The sequence below is a fragment of the Thunnus thynnus genome, chromosome 10 (genome assembly GCF_963924715.1).
Source record: "Thunnus thynnus chromosome 10, fThuThy2.1, whole genome shotgun sequence".
Classification (NCBI taxonomy): domain Eukaryota; kingdom Metazoa; phylum Chordata; class Actinopteri; order Scombriformes; family Scombridae; genus Thunnus; species Thunnus thynnus.
In genome coordinates, this window is record NC_089526.1 from 4,596,921 (window position 1) to 4,614,784 (window position 17,864).

At 36.3% G+C, this 17,864-nt stretch overlaps 1 protein-coding gene across 1 annotated transcript; it reads left to right on the forward strand.

Annotated features, from left to right (window-relative positions):
• Positions 1-2,779: 2,779 nt before the first annotated feature.
• Positions 2,780-15,208, forward strand: ctss2.1 (cathepsin S, ortholog2, tandem duplicate 1). Its single transcript, XM_067600516.1, has 8 exons — positions 2,780-2,937; positions 5,878-6,002; positions 6,105-6,227; positions 9,359-9,511; positions 11,143-11,367; positions 12,706-12,871; positions 13,170-13,272; positions 14,992-15,208. The coding sequence occupies exons 1-8, from the start codon at positions 2,919-2,921 to the stop codon at positions 15,089-15,091; spliced, it is 1,014 nt and encodes a 337-aa protein (XP_067456617.1). The 5' UTR covers positions 2,780-2,918; the 3' UTR covers positions 15,092-15,208.
• Positions 15,209-17,864: the final 2,656 nt, after the last annotated feature.

The window sequence follows — 17,864 nt, forward strand, 5'->3', positions numbered from 1 at the left end:
GTTGGATGCATCATTTTCGGTTTTTTTTATGGTCAACCAAGGAAACAGGAAAAGAAGGTCAGCATGTAGCAGCAAGTAGTCATTTCCACTTGATGTTCACAGTACAGATACTGTTGCAAGGCTGGTAAACTTCATAATTTATGCTTGATAAGTAAGTAAGTAAACTTTATTTATAAAGCACCTCTCAAAACCAGAGTCACAAGGTGCTTTACAATGCAAATAAAACGAGAGAGAGATAAAATAGAATAAAGCACGGTCACCCTTGGTCTTAAGCCTAGTTTTTGGCACTGATCAGTAGACCTCAGTGATCTCACTGTGGTCACAATAATTCAGATATATAGGTTGGGGCCAGTCTGTATGGTGCCTTATAGGTAATTAAAAGAATTTTAAAATCAATTCTACAAGGTATTGGTAGCCAATGTAGGTTGGCCAACACTGGTGAGATGTGTTCCCTATGCCGGACCAACTGGAGGCGAGACACAGAACGACTCAGGGTGGTGAACGGTGACTTGCAGTAATCAAGACAGGAGGACACAAAAACATGAATTAACACAATGACAAACCTATTCACACCGAACGCTTGCCTGTATGCACAATGTTTATGTTTACGTGACATCACATCTTGTGAATTTGCAAATGAGCTGCGATCAGCTGAGTAGATGTGTGATGCCCAGCAGCTTATAAATGTTATACGTTTATCTTTAAACACAGCTGTAATAAGGGCAGGGTTCGTTTAGTTTATTCATTCCGAGAAACTTATCACAGAAGTAGTCGTTCTGGTTCTGCAAATACATGTCGAAATATTGTGCCACACCTTTTAGTGTCAGTCATGTTGTTAACTGTGAAGACGAATGTTTTTCTGCTTGCAAAATGTCTGCATTATTAAACAGTTTATGTAAAAGTGAAATTATGCAAAATATATCTCAGAGATTCTCCATAATTGAAGGGAAAATGGTATTTTTTAATGGTATTGAATAGTGAAACAAAATATCAGATCCTGTAAACTAAAAACTATTTGTCAATTCTCATGATTCAAAATAATCAATTCTGTGTTTAGTCCCAATTGATTACAAACCCTAAAATGATGTAGACCTATGTTAAAAGTCTGCAGCTGTAGCAGCTACTGAAGCACGGTGTCATGACTGTCATGTAAAACTTTGTAAGTATGTTGTATAAAACACATAGTATAAATATTGTGTGTCATATAATATAGAGCAATAAAACACTGTATGTTTATATTCAAAGCAATTTAAAAATATGACATTTTATGCTTCTTATTGATTTAAACTCATCTAGCAGCATCCGTCCATTCACCTCTTTAATCCAGAGGAAGACCATCTGGCAGACGGCCATAAAACACGGTGACCTCCTGACCTTTCCTCCATCCTCTTGACAGGTCAAAACTACCTCTTGACCTACACGTTGGTCCAGAACAACTTACAGCAACACACTGGTTGGACTCTAAGAGAGTGAATCCTTTTTTTTTTTAAAAAAAGATGTTTTTTAGTGACCCCCCTGACCTTTCCTGTTCCTGCACCACCAGGTATCCCACTTGTACACAAGAAATATCAAAATCTAATGAGCAGATTGCCATAAATTATTGAACACATTCTGCTGAAGGGAGGAATGTTTTCCATTTTTCACAAAATCTCAGTGACTGTTATGTAATTAATTGAGCATTTTAAGCTCCTAAAATCATTAGATGTTTCATTTTATGGGTTTTTTCTCCTGTTTATTACAAAACCCCAAAAGTCCTGAGAGATGAGACTTTTTTATCTTGTGCGAACAAAATAATGTACTATAAATTCATGTATGTGATTCATAAGCACAAGCAATTAATTACTATTCAAAAACAACCAAGAACTTATTATTAAATCTTCTTTTGGGTGAAGCTAGAAGACGGTTTCAGTTGGATAAAGTAAAACATCTGTAATGGCACCAGTTTATTATCACAACAACAACAATTACAAAGCATTTTTTTGAACAGGCTGTAAAATGCTGAGACTGCAGTCACACTTGTCCCTGAACGAACCACCAATCAGGATGTTTATAGAGCCGAGCCAGGCTGACTGCTCCAAAACTTTAATGACTATGAATCATTAATGACGGGTTAAATGTTTCATACTTCCTGATAAGTCATCAGGTCTGCAGTTATAAATGATTATAGGTCATTAATAACGGGTTAGTGTGTCACATGTTCAAAGTCATCAGATCTGCAGTAATACTTAGTAGGTCATTCATGAAAATAATTAAAGTCTGCAGTTATAAATGTTAATAAATTGCTCTGCAGCCTTTTTCTTTCTTATGTGTAAGACCAGCAAGAATTTCATTGTATGACTTTCTGAGGTGAAAATAAAACTTGATATGTTGAATTCTCGCAATTATTTGGTGGTTGTGTGCATCAGACATGAATTTATAGTAAATTATTCATAGTAAATTATTTATAATAAGTTATCTGGACTTTAGAGGCTTGTACGTTCATGTTCACCCAACTTTAATTTACTGTGAGATGTAATTCACATTTAAGCCTCTAGGTTCCACTAGTGAGGCTGTAAACTTTTTTTAAAATACATCATTTTCGTTTTTAGTTGTTTCTAAATGTGCTGGCTATTCGCTTTATTTGCTTTATTCTAATCAATAACCAAATAAAACTCTCGTGTTTCTTTGTTTCTGTTTTGTTTTGAGGCTTTTAATCTTTCGAAAAGAATAGATCAGTTTTGCTCAGTCAGGTTTACAGAGTCGGTGTTTCCTCTTTTTAATGAGAGCACCGTGCGCAGTTTCTTCTTGAGATTACCAAACATACATGTAGCTTTCTGTTTCTAAAGAGGAAGAGCTGCCACAGACCATGTGACATTTTCATGATAAATAAGAACCAGGAAAAGGGCTGAAGGGAGTGCAGACTATTCAACAAAGCAACGATGCGTCCGACTGATCAAGGCAAGTTCTTCCTCAAATAATTTTACACTTTTAATCCAATCTGACGCTTTTTATGTTCATGTTTAAGACATTTAAGACGGGAAATACATCTGTAAAGTCATTTAACGTGTATTTGTTTTTACTTTCGTTTTTCTGTTTTATAATGAGGGATTCTTTCGATCGTGTAAAGGCTGCAGGTGTTGTTTGTCACATGACGGAAAATCATTATTATGTTGCTATAACGTGGTTAAAACAAGGTATAATGTGGATGAGGTGGTTTAAAATGACTTTAGGACAACATTAGCCTGTAAATACAGTGTAATTTATAGGGTATTTAAGCTTTTACTGTAGGTATTTTATCATTAAAAACCTTTATTATAGGCCTGATCTATTATTTCCTATTAGTATTTGTCAACAATATCGCTTATCCAGAAGCAGTCGGGTAGCAAATGACACTTGAAGCCTACTTTTTGTTATTTAAGAAGTATCAGTTTCTAGATTCATCAAATAAAATAGTCTTGATCATATTCTCGGTTTACCTCTGAGGTGGATCAGGTGATACTTGCAGATCTGCGCACTGTACACTGTAACTGACCTAAAACCTGACTAACCTGACTAATCATTAGTAGTCAGTTGATTTATATTACATCTTCCTTGTAATAGTATGAGATTCTTTTTTTGGATTTTTTTTTTTTTTTATTTAATCTTTTGGTCCAAATCCCAGGTGGCAGGACGGGCTGTTGTATGTTGTGTGTTTTTGATTAAGTGGTAAAACTGAAACGCTTCTACAGTGTAATCCAATAGCAAGCAGAGTATTTATTTAAAATACCCTAATCTTTTGTTAAATCCTACATATGTTATGATATCTCACTGTTTGGAAGTTTAACTTTAGATGATTGTTTTGATTTATGTGTGGATGGATTTTCTCATTTGTAAATTTGGACATAATTTTAAACTGAATAGAATAGTGCTACCAAACTTACCACGCTCAATATTAACAGTATCAGCAGTTAAAAGGCACAAGATTCTCTCAGAGTTAAAGAAAGATAATATAGGAATAGTTACACTGCAAGAGACACATCTTACCGACACCGAACACATTAAACTTAGGAGGGAATGTGTTGGACGCGTCTTTTATTCCTCATATAACTCTAAGAGCAGAGGTGTAGCAATATTAATTCATAAAAAGCTCAACTTTACCACTGATAAAACTCTATCAGATAAGAATGGAACATATATTTTAATAGCAGGTTTCCTTTTTTGGGGGAGTACATGTTAATAAGATCTGTTTATGCTCCAAATGTATTTGACAGATCATTTCACTCTAGACTCTTGTCTCATCCATACCAACTCATTATATAATCTTTGACAGTACAGTTGTGTAGACTTGGTGATGGGTTATAATCCTCCTAAACGATTGGCAACCACCAAAAAATGTCAAAGAATTATGTTGAACTAGGATTGCTGGATGCATGGAGGACAATAAACCCCTAAGAAAGGGATTATACATTCATTTCATATCCACATAATATTCATGAATTTATTACTTATGTGTGTCAAGACCTATCTTAGATCATACCCACATACGCAGGATTAATTCATGTGTCCTTCCTGATCACTCTGCACTTCTGCCTAGAATTAGACACTTCATATTATGACTGTCTGTCCAGACGTTGGCATCTAAATCCTATTTTGCTATTCGCACTCCAGACACATCTGCATTAACTTTATGGGAAACAGCCAAAGCCTATATGAGGGCGGCTATTATGTCGTACACAAGAAATCCTCCCTTCACCAGCTTCTTACTGGAAAAGGCATTATGTGTTGATGTGTTGCTGCCGATTTCTTACACAACTGACTGGCAGAGGCGCCTTAGCTGCAACACACTTATGAAAACCACTTCCTCTACCTACAGAAGCAGAATGTACACAAAAACAAAATTCAGTTCTGTCCCTCATGCAGTCAGCTGTCTCAGAGCTGTATTTGTGCTTCATTTTATTCCTAAATATTTGTCAGATATGTAAATTCTGTGATGACTACTACAAAAAATCCTTCCCTAACTGAAACTAGTAAAACAACATTTTGAGCTCTCTGGGTTTTCTGACTCTGAGAAAATTAACTTCACTGATTATCGTGTTTAATGTAAGTATCTGAAACCAATAAAGTGCGTAGTTTATTCTGACAAAGTAGTTACAGTCAGGTAAAAGTTTACATTGTAAGACAAGCTAGCAACTTTAGGTTCACACTGCTGCTACTAACTGAAAATATGCTAATTAATCATGCTAAATTAGCTTATCTAGGTTAGCTAGTTTGCTGAGCTTCTAAATTCAAATCACAATAGCATATAAAAGGTACACAAGTAAATAAAAAACAGAGCAGTGTTGAAAAAAGTCCACAAATAAGGTTTGTATGCTCATGAGTTTTGAAAATCAGTCAATACATTTATTGGTTTATTGGTTTATTGGTTAGCCAAAAAGCTATTTTTTTTTCTCTCTAGTCCCCTGACGTGTTACATTGTCACCCTAAAAAATATAAAATAAATTAAATCGCAAACTAAATTTGTTGCTGTAACTTGGGAGTTTTTCTGAGTATCCAGGTAAACATTTAAGTGAGACATTAAGACAGAAAAGTTGGGTTTCTGAACTGTACGTGGAATTCTTCTAATAAATAAATAAGGTTTATGTATCTTTGTGAATGTCAAGGTCCTGTGTGAACGAACTATAAGTAGACATTTGTATCTTATTCATATTTTAAGAAGTTCTTTCTATGACTAATCCTCCAATCTCTGAGACTATGTGTTCTCTTTGTGGTTTTTATGAAGCGAATACTTTTTCGTCTGTTTTCTAAGTTGAGGTTTATCTGCAGATCGTCTTCCCAGCGTTAGCTTGTAGCCGTCTCGTCAAAGGTCAGGTGACATCCTGTCTTCTCATGTGGTCAATGTTTCTCTCCGTGTGTTTACAGGCCTGATGTTGGGGAGTCTTCTGTTCGTCTCCCTGTGCGTGGGAGCAGCAGCCACGTTTGACAGCCGGCTGGACGTCCACTGGGACCTGTGGAAGAAGACGCACGGAAAGACATACAATAGTGATGTATGTTGTAAAAATGCTAAATGCTAAATATTCAAATTCAAAAAAATGTTTTTAGTTCAGTTAGTATTTGACCTCGTGCACTCATTCTGTATGTATGTTAAGGTGGAGAATATGCACCGCAGGGGATTGTGGGAGAAGAACCTGATGCTCATTACCACGCACAACCTGGAGGCCTCGATGGGGATTCACACCTACGAACTGGGCATGAACTTCATGGGAGACCTGGTGAGACACTCGATCACTCTACTGTTTTTCTTACAGAGATCGAATCAAATTTTATGATTATCACCGTTATTCATTAATCGTGATGTTCAAAGTTCAGCTGGATACAGACTAGAGACATCGTGACTCATCTTATATGATATGATTTATTGACGGATTACAGACACAAAACAAACATATTGAAGTGAAAACACTTAATTCCAACATATTTAAAGACAAATAGACATAAAAAACACATGAAATCCAAAATCACATGATCACAATTTAAATAAAAGATAATAACAGACACATCATCACAGTACAACAGTACAACAAAGTCAATCTGACGACTAAAGTAAAAACGTCTTTCATTTCCTTATGAATATGAGACCGATGTGATCCATAAATAAGTCCTGACCTGACCTCTAGCAGCTCTTCTTGGGTGGGTAGCAGAAGGCTGTTTCACAACAGTGCAAGTGTTAAAAAAAAGAGGAACTTCTTCTCCTACATTATTGACTCAACGCACTTCACATGAAAGTACACCAGCCCTGCTATACTTATCTTTATAAAGAAGTATGGTTAGATAGATTTTTATATACAAGCTGGATTACTGACAAGGTAGCAGACAACTGGACCCCCAATGTGGCTTAATTAAATTAGATGAAAATTTGTTTGGGGATATAAAACATTAAGGTATTATATCAACAAGATTTGACCCTTAAAGCACAAAGCTGCTGATAAATCCTCACAGATAACACATAACAAACACACTGTTTCCTCTGGTTTAAGTAACATTTACTAAAAAACTACAGAACCAAGCTCATGTTTTTTTATTTTTTTATTTTTTAGAAGATGTATTATTTCTGGATAAACCATCAACTTGTCTCAAACAAACACTCACAAACTCAATAATGAAAAAACAAACAACAAAAGACACAAAGAGAAACGATCAATCTACTGTAGATCTAAAACGACCATAAAGAGGATCCGATCAGAGCGTCTGAGGTATAAGTGTGACCTCTTGTATCAAGAGCGGAGTATCCCAGTATGTCAGGCATTATTCATCAAATAAAGAATCATTTATAGAGAGCCGAAGTGAAACCAAAATTTCTAGGTTCTTCTCCAGAATTAAGAAATACCCAAATGACAAAAATCCGGCTCAGCTGACCACTGAACTCTCCATTGCTCCTGTTATTCTTTGATTAATCGAGCAACCTTTGAGTCTAGAAAGTGTGATAACAAACAAATATCCCAGAGTTACCAGAGGCCAGAGTGATGTCTTTAAGTATTAACCAAAAAAACAAACACACAAGTTCATTTATTCAGCTGTTGAAAACTATATTAAATGTAAAAAAAAGTGCAATTAATCACATCTGAGAAGCTGGAGATATAAAATGTTTGTAATCATTAACTAATTGTTTTTAAGAACATAAAAAGCTCGAGATAATGAGGAAATAAATCACACTAAGTTTCCTTTAACCTCTTGCAGAATGTAAATTAGGTCATGTTGTTGCATCTGGACTTTATCTATTTACCCTTTGGCTCCTCCAGTCGGACTTTACTTTGCCTGAGAAACTGTAGTTTCTCGTCCGAGGCCTTTGAGACTTCGTCGAACTAATGAGATGATTTCTGCCCTCAGCTCGTCCGTCGATCCGCGGCTGCTTGCATATGCAGCGAATAGCCTACAGTATGTTTCTGAGTCTTAACTTCATGAATGACTAAAACATTCACTCCGTACTAGAATATCAACTCGCTGGTTTGCGTCCTTTAACCCATCTCGCCTCGGTCTGTCTGGGAGACGCTTTGGCGATACTCAAAGTGAATTTGAGTTCAGTTTAATGATCTTTATTTACGCCACTAGAAACACGGCCTCTGTTCCCTGAGAGCTGAAGAGGAAGTAAACTCAGCTCACCCAGCGAACGGAGAGCTGCCAAGAAAGTGTAGAATGACACATGATTAACTTATCTGATTAACTTTACTGGCATTACATTTGTGTACCAACAGTAATGTTATCCGGGGCATTAAAATGTGTTCTTCTCAAAGTCTCATATTGCAGTAATTAAGATTTATATATGATCTCATGCAACTGCAACACTGAGGAACTGACTACAGCTGGCAGATCTTTCTTCGATCGCTCTCTGTTCATAGATTTGAATGAATGTTGAATATTTTCTCCTGTTGTTACATGAAATGTTCTTATAAATGAACTCATTATTGTCACAATACTTCATATACTTGGTTAGAGGGTGGGAGCATTAAAGTTAAATACATTTAAAGCTTAATTCATTGATTTTTTTGGCCACTTTTTGGCAGTAGAACAAACTATAAATACAACACTGACCTAATAGAGGTGTTGTGGTTAATCTGTTAGCACGTAGTTGCTTATTTACACATCCAGCAGACAGACAGAAACACTTTTATGGCCACCTGATGAATGTAAGCGTGTCTTTATTTTAATGTTCACCAGCTGTTTAGTGTTCGGTTGGTTTATCAGAGGTTTTTTGGTGAATACAGCTGCCTGCTGCCAGTAGTGAACATGATGAAAGCAGTAAAACTTGAACCAAACGGTAAAGTTTCAGGCTGTAAAACCAAAACGATGAACTGAAAGACGCTAAAATGCTCTGTAGAGCTGAGAGGAACTGCGGTTTGTCCTAATCTTCTGTTGGTTCGTTAAACGATGCCTTTCACACATATGAAAGGCATCACACACACACACGTTACTTCGATGCATTATTAACATAGAAACATTGCATAAAGCAGCTTTAACTGAAAAAAAATGTGACATGCAAATGAGAGAAAGTGATAATTACAGTAAGTTTGTTGAAAAGAAAAGATCAGATTAAAGGATGTAAAATTATCAAAAGGAAGAAAAAAAGAACAAAAATGAAAGAAAAGTAAATAAATAAAGACACATTTAGATATAACTTTAATTAAAGTTACAAAGTGTTTCACACAACATCAACAAAACAGCAAATTAGGAAAAGTGAGAGAATATAAAAGATAAATTACACACAATTTCACACATTTGTTGACATTCGATGATGGAAATGAATCACAACAGACTCTTTTACTAGATTTCTGCCCTTAAAAATCCAGCTAAATAAATAAAGTTGAACTCCAGCTCTTCAGTTGCTGATAATCTCATCATTTGTTAGACACCAGAGGAGATCCAGCTGTACTTCGCCACGCTCACTCCTCCCACTGACCTCAAGAGGGGGCCATCTCCTTTTCTGGGGGCCACAGGCGCTGACGCACCAGACAGCATGGACTGGAGAGAGAAGGGCTGTGTCACCAGAGTCAAGATGCAGGTAAAAAAACAGAAAAACACACACACATATACTGTGATTTGTTTACCTCAGCATGAGAAGAAAGTCGGCAGGATTCATCACAAGCATCTCGTGACTCACAGTGATGCAATCGACAGTGTTGTCATCCCGCTGGTCTTATTTCCCACATTCATCCCGTTCCGTTTTTGTCGACTCAGTCTGTGCTTACACAAGAAGTCGCCACCACGGCTGCCAGTTTTGCAAGTTTTGCAAGTTTTTTTGTCACATCCACCCACTTTGTTCTTGTTGCTGCAGAAGTGTGAGATCACTGCTCTACACACAGGACAACTCACCCTCTAACAACTGTTGTTTTTTTATTTTTATCAATTAAATATCTGAGCTCTCTCTCTCATCGCTTTTTTTTAAGCCACTGTTTGTATAAATTAGTGTTAGAAATGTGTGTACAGCCTTCATTTGGCTTCTTAGATCCTTGAACTTCCACTTCAAATTTATAACATTTTATACTTATTACTTATTCCACTGTCAGAGGCAGGAACTAGTTTTTAGGAAGACTTTATTACGACATCTTCATGAAGACAAATAGTTTCCCAGCACTCAACACACACCTCAGCTAACATACTGTAAAAACACACACTCGTATGTACAGTATATGTCTGTTTGATTTCTTCACACTGCTATATTAACTTCATTTGAACTTTTATTGCAAGTTTATTTTATATTTTTGTCTTGGTTTCTTTTATATTTTGTCTGACATTTTTTCAGTTTTCATACCCTGGTCCTGAAGAAATTATATTAAATTTTTACTGTATTTTATATGGTTGAACTTGAAAAATTACAAAAATTGTTTTTGGAGCGACATTATAAGAGCAGCACATAAATAAATAATATTTCTACAAAGTCTTAAAGACACACAGACAAATTTCAGTTGTAAGATATTATGACATGAAAATAAATTGAACAAATAAAAAGATTGAAATCCAAATCACTTAACAAAATAACAATTACGTTCTTTTCTCAGGAGCGTAGTTTAAACTGACATAGAAACATACAACACATCTGTTCTGTAAAAATGTCTTCAACTGAAAGAGTAAAACATACTTATTGCTCAGCAGTTCAGCCTGCTTCGAATGTACAGTTTTGTTAGTGGAAAACTTTAAACCTTGATGTACTGAAAAGTCAATAGTAAGAACGTGTAGAATTTTAAACTTTCAAGTTGCAAATTCTTGAAAAAAGTTGGCATCCTACTGGCAGACTCCTTATTATGTTTTGAAGAAAAAAAAGCACATTTTTAGACTCAACTTGTCACCACCTCATGTTGTGTAGATGAGTATCATTCAACCAGAGACACACAAGTATTGATTCTGGCGTTCCTTCTGTTGCAACATGTAAAAGCTAAATTGACTAACGGGCTGAATTCCCAAAGAGTCGGTGGAGTCCTTCAACCTCTTAAACTCTGCTGGCTCCGTCTTAACCGACTTATCGTGTGCTGCCAAATGTGGAAAAGTATAAAGTGCACAAGACATTTAGAATATTTCCATTTGATATAATGCAGCGGCTGCAACAACACTTTTGGACTGAGAATATGATGCATCCTTTTTTTTTTTTTACATTGTGTCCATGATATTAAAGTAACAACAGTCATTTGAATCCAGGGTGCTTGTGGCTCCTGCTGGGCCTTCAGTGCTGCCGGGGCCCTGGAGGGTCAGTTAGCCAAGAAAACAGGGAAGCTGGTGGACCTCAGCCCCCAAAACCTGGTGGACTGCTCAAGCAAATATGGCAACCACGGCTGCGACGGTGGCTACATGCACAAAGCCTTCGAGTACGTCAAGGACAACCAGGGCATCGACTCTGACGCTTCATACCCCTACATTGGACGCGTAAGTAACTGCTTTAACCTGCTGGTCATAAATGTAGCAAACAGATTTTGGAAAATCCATTAAGCTTGGACTCCAGGGAGTTGTTTTAGGACATTTGAGAAACTATGTGAAACTAATTGGACCACTTTGAGTTTTGTTACTGGGCAAAAAATGTGAAAGATAATTAAAAACATGAAACAGCAGGTCAGTGCTAATATAGATTTGTATGGATCTGTAACCGACAAACTCATGTATTTTGTTACTTGATGCTTCTATAGTGTTTATGACCTCTTTAGCAGTTGTCAAACAAGAAATTAAAACGCTGGTTGCAACACAGGTGCGTTTCCCCTGGTTGCAAAGTCATAACAACATCTTAACCTGGATAGCAGCACTTACAAAGCATGAAAATCTCTATTCTCTGAACTCCGTTTCTCAATATACACACATTTTATCAAAAAAAAAACCCCAAACAAACCAAAACAACCATCAGACTTTTTACTTTCCTGATGGGAACATGTAAAAGATTTACAGTCAGCATAAATTCAAAAAAGCAAGTAAAATGAATTTCTAGATACTTCCTACACATGGAAATTTAGGATGACATTTGTCCGTGATCAGCTTTACTTTTGTTTTTGTTTTTAAAAAAAAAAACATTTTCAACATTTTTACATTTTCCAGCTCTTGGCAGATGATCCAGAAAGTAAATTTCAGACACAGATAACAGTCGCAGTGCTCATTAAGAGAACATTTCACATTAGAGATACAGTTTTTTTTTTTTACAGTTTTTAATTTATTTTTGGGTTGTTTAAGAGCCACAACACCTCCGCGAGGCCGGAACAGTCTGTCGGATCCGCTCAGAACTGCCTTCCTCCTCCTCCTCCTCCACACAAAAACAAACAACTGCGAACCAGATGAAGCCTGGAGGACAAACATGTTGTCCGCTCCGATTAATTTATTGTTGCTCCAAAGAGACATTAACAGCAGACCACAGACAAGTGAAAAGAGTGTTGCTGTCTACAGCCTGAAGGGTCGGACTTAACTTCTTGTTGCTGTTTTACACCCACATTGTTATCTCATACAGGAATTTAACTGTAAACCTGAGTTTGCACTGGATTCCTACTTGTTTCCACTAGGAATGAACATCATGTTCATCATGTTTTAGTTCCTTGTAAACTGGGTTAGTCTCAATACTCTTCGCCTCAGTTTTCTGTTTTATTTCTTGCGCAATGACCATTTATTAAACATCCCCTTCAAAAATGTTTAAGACATGTTAGAAATATCTCTAATAGCATCAGGTATATTTCACATAGATCACGTGTAAATTCTTACTTTTAAACCCAGTTTGTCCTCTTATTTCAGCAACAACAATGCCGCTACAACTCCATGAACCGCGCTGCCAACTGCTCCGGCTACAGCTTCCTGCCTCAGGGGGACGAGGGGGCTCTGAAACAGGCGCTCGCCACCATCGGACCCATTTCAGTGGGGATTGACGCCAAGCGGCCCAGATTTGCTTTCTACAGAAGCGGTACGTTCACACATCATCAGCTGCACAGGCTCTCATCTTTATTGACATGAATATGAAGAGATATTGTTTTTTGAGAGGGGTGGGAGATGGACATAAGGTACTTGCCTTAAAAAAGTTTATGAAAAATGTATTTATGCAAGAATCAGGTCACATTCACATATTATAATCTTTTCCCCTGAAGAAAAACACAAACATAATATTGAACTAATATTTATTTATACATGTTCAAGTTGTTAAAGTTCTCTTGAGGTGTAATTGTGAAGGTTGCAATTATATAAATATGATGATGTCATTTCAGGAGTGTACGATGACCCGTCCTGCTCTCAGGACGTGAACCATGGTGTGTTAGCTGTGGGCTACGGCACACTGAATGGACAAGACTACTGGCTGGTAAAGAACAGGTAAGAATATAAATATATATATATATATATATATATATATATATATATAAACTAAGTCCATATATAGTTCCTGCATGCTCCTCCCTGTGTCTGTTCCCCTGCGTGGTGCATTCTGGGTATGCTGGAGGACAAAGGGGAAGTGAAATAGGGAAGTCATGACAACTGTGTTGTTCATGTTTCGAGTGTTTTGCTGACATGAGCGCCGTGGTGACTCAAAATTGACTCCAAATTCCTCAGCCGCCTGCCTATAAAGCAATCATAAACTCAGATTGCAAGGTTGGTCTAAGTCATGAAATTATTTCTGTATAATAAAGAAAAAGGGGTTTCATTTCCTGTCACTCACCACATGAGAAACATCACGAGTTCCCAGAATCACCCTCTTCCGTTATGTGTTATCTTAGGTGCAGATGTGTAATGTTGGCCCTTTGATATAGAGGTTAAATGATGACAGCATAACACAAATGAATCATCCATGTATTCAGTTGCTCCATATTTCACATATAAGGGAAATTATTTTGTAGTAGATTGGTTTAAATGGAGTTAAATGTTTTAATCCAGCTTTCAGGACATTATAGCACATTGGAAAAAGCTTGAACATCTGTGCCGTTGGGGTTAGTGCTGGTTTAGCCCCTCTTTGCTCAAAAAAAAAAATTCAAAAGCATTTGGAGCTTTTGGACCACTTTTGTGACAGTGTTTCTTATTTTGAAAACTGATTTTAGTATTAGAATAATGTCCAAATTCAGATAAGCCCTATCCACATTAACACACAGAATATTGAATAAAACTGAGAAACTAGCATTAGATAAAGACAGAAGACTGGCCAACTGGAAGAGAAATATGTTGTCTTTTATCCTGTAGATTTGATAATTTGGAAAAATTAAGAGCAGCTAATCTAAGCAACTACACATCCATCCACTCAGTGTTTTGCCCACCACCTTCTCTTCATATAGAAACCAGGGAAAAACCACGCTAGGTCTTGTTTCCTGTTTTGTGTCAGACTTCACTTGTAACATTATACCAATAAGCAGTGGTGGAAGAAGTACTGAGACCCTTTACTTAAAGTATAAATACTGTAGTCTAAAAATACTCCATTACAAGTAAAAGTATTACCAGCAAAATGTACATAAGTATCAAAAGTAAAAGTACTGATTATGCCGACTGGCTTCTTGAGTGTTAAATTCTTACAGTATACTACACTGTTTGTTTTTATCACTAAAAAATACATGTAAGAGCACTTTAATGTTGTAGTTCATCAATGTGGAGCCAATTTTAGATACTTCACCTGTATCATATATTTTTATAATAATAAGAATAATGATAATAATACACTTTATTTATATAGCACCTATCACAAAGTATTACACACAAAATTTTAAACAACAGTTAGAATATTAAAATATATTATTTTATGTAAAATCTTAATCTGAGAAGTAACAAGTAACTACAAGTGGCAAATAAATGTTGTGGTGTAAATAGTACAATATTTCCATCTGAAATGTAGTGGAGCAGAAGTACAAAGTAGCATAAAATGGAAATACTCAAGTAAAGTACAGGCACCGTAAATTTGTACTTAAGTACAGCACTTTAGTAAATGTACTTGTTACATCACACCACTGCCAATAAGCAGAAGACTTTACCATGTGCCATTTAAAAAAACATAGATTTTAGCTTTAGAGCTAAAATATTTATATGTAATCATATTCTTCTCGTTTCATCCAGCTGGGGAGCTTCTTTTGGAGACCAGGGCTTCATCCGGATGGCACGCAACAAGAACGACCAGTGTGGCATCGCTCTGTTTGGCTGTTACCCCATCATGTAGCTGCACAGGAAACCAAACTGAATCCATTGCAAACTGAATTTCCCCTTATATCTCTTATGTACATTTTTCTTATTATTTCAAGTTACTTTCTTTTTACTACATACGCCAAAAATGGCATTTTTTTTAAATACTAAGGTTTAAACACCAGCACATTAGGTGTTTCCTTTCATATTATGAGGAGGAATAAAATTCTTCTTCTGCACATGATCACAGAACTTCCTTGTATGCTTGCTTCTAAGACTGTATGTATACTTGTGTTTGAATCTGTAATAAAAAAAATTTAAAAGGACAGACATCCTCCTTGCTGGAGCTCAGTCACAGTGATACGCAACAGGTTTGGATCGATATATCAGTTTTCCTTTCAGTAAATATCAGATCTATGTTCTGTGCCGTTGATACAGTGGAGGTAAAGATCTGATTTTACTCCACCAGCTTCAGGTTTGTCTGTCGGCAGGTTCAACTGCCATAAAAACTGCCTGAAAGAATTCCATTGTCTCTTTGGGAAATTGGCTTGTTGGTCAATTTAGCCTTTACATGTTACAACACAATGAACGCCAAAATCAATACCTGAGTCTCTGGTAAATATCTCTATCCTGTGCACATGCTGACGTGAAAGCATACCATATATTAACTGCCTGTAGGCAAGTAACATTGTCTTATGTAACAAAAAAAAAAGCCTTTTGGTATGGTTTTTTTCTACCAACCTCACATCAAACGGGATAATTTTTTTCAAAAAGTCAATAGAGTTTGTTTAAAAGAAGAGTTTCTTGTGAAGAGTTAGATGAAAAGATTGATACCACTCTTGTTGTTGTCCATTAAATATAAAGCTATAGCCAGCAGCATAAAGACTGCAAACAACTAGTTTATATTTGTCCAAATGGCACAAAATCGGCCTAGCAGCATCTCTATCTATCTCATTTGTTTAATCTGTACAAAAATGAGACTGTAAAAGCAAGAATTTGTGGTTTTACAGAACTATTTCTTAAACTAAGCAAATGAGCTGCTGGCTGTAGCTTCATATTTAGCGTTCATAAGGGTGGTAGTGACCAAATTCTCTGCAAGAAACCGAATAAGCGTACGAGTCCCAAAATATCAAACAATTACTTTGAAAGCTGTTAGCTAAAAAATGTCAGTAACATGGGTTTTGATTGAAAAATTTACTGTATATGAAGATTTACAAGCTTTTTCATCCCGAATAGAACAAAACTAGAGAACACTGAATCATTCAGATCTCTTAAACTCCATCACTTCTACCAGTGATGTGATTTTAAGTGTTTAAAAACACTAAACGTAATTTTTATTTGTAGTATCCGAAACCTTCCAAAGATACCAAATACTTGAGAATGAATTTTTGGGGACATTTCTATAAAAATCTGAACACTGTCTAGAGTAAAGCTGCAACAAATAGTCAATGAATCAATCGACAGACAAGTAATTGTCTATTTTGAAAGTTGATTAACCATTTTTAGTAATTTTTTAAGAAAAAAATGCTAAAATTCTCTCTTTCCGGCTTCTGAAATGTGAATATATTCTAGTTTCTTTGGTGTTCTATGATAATAAACTGAATATCTTTGGGTTGTGGATATTTTATAGAACAAACGACTAATCGATTAATCAAGAACATAATCATTATATTAATCGATTATGAAAATAATCGTTAGTTGCATATCTAGAATATTAGCATTTGAAAAACATGTCCTGGGTTTGAATACGTTCGTATAGCCACACTGAAGAGCTGAAAGAAGCAGATACACAACATACTGCATATTCATAATGCTAAAAAGCAACTAAATCTACTTAAGACCAACTTTAAGGGTTCATGAGGGTGATTTCTTGCATTTTTGTTGGATGAATAAAATCCAATTTAAGAGTACAGTTCAAATGTTGGATAATAGCATTTTCAAAGAACACTGATGTCAATGTTGGCCTTTAAAAACCCAGAGAGCCCCCCCCCTTCCCCCTCCCCTCCTCACTTATACCCCCAAGGTCAGAATGAAGTCAACAGTGCACAATGTTTGGGTTACAAATGAGTCATTTTTATTTTTTTAGTGCAACATCACAACAAACAATTTTCACATGAGGTATTCAAAGGGATTTTCTTTAGTTGTTGATACAAAATGTCCCACCATGATTGACGTTTAAAGTGTTGTGTATCTTTTTTTTTTTTTTAAAGCCTTTGGTTGGTTAGCCACATTCATTAGTAAGTCTAACACATGGACAAGAATGGCACGATAAAGCATGGTGGGTCGAGTCCAAGCTGAGGAAACTCAGACTCAGTCAAATATAATATTTCCCTCAGCTCTTCCCCGTTTAAAGCTTTTTGTATGGATTTCATTAATTCCTACTTACAACAGTGGGATCAAACAGTATTTGAACTACACTAAACATTTTTGGAAAAAACAGGGGTGGGAGGGGTGGCTTACAAATGTGGAAAAATAGCTTCTGTCTCCTCTGACCTTTTTTTTATTTTTGGGATGAGCGCTTGATTTTTGGGCTTTTCTGTTAAAGTAAGTCACATGATTCTAGTTTTTCGGAAAAAACAAGGAATAGGCAACGTTGATTACAGCAAGATCCTCCTTGCTTGGATTGTCACCTCCTTCTTTTTTGGTCTTGAGAATGATTTTTATTTATATACAGAACATGGATCGATGGGACACTCTAGCATACTGGATTTAAGCTTTGGCTGGACTGGGGCCTCGTTCGGCTCCTGTTACGGATTGATTCCAGCACATTTGGTTCGGAGTAAAAGGCATGAAGAAGAGACGGATGGACA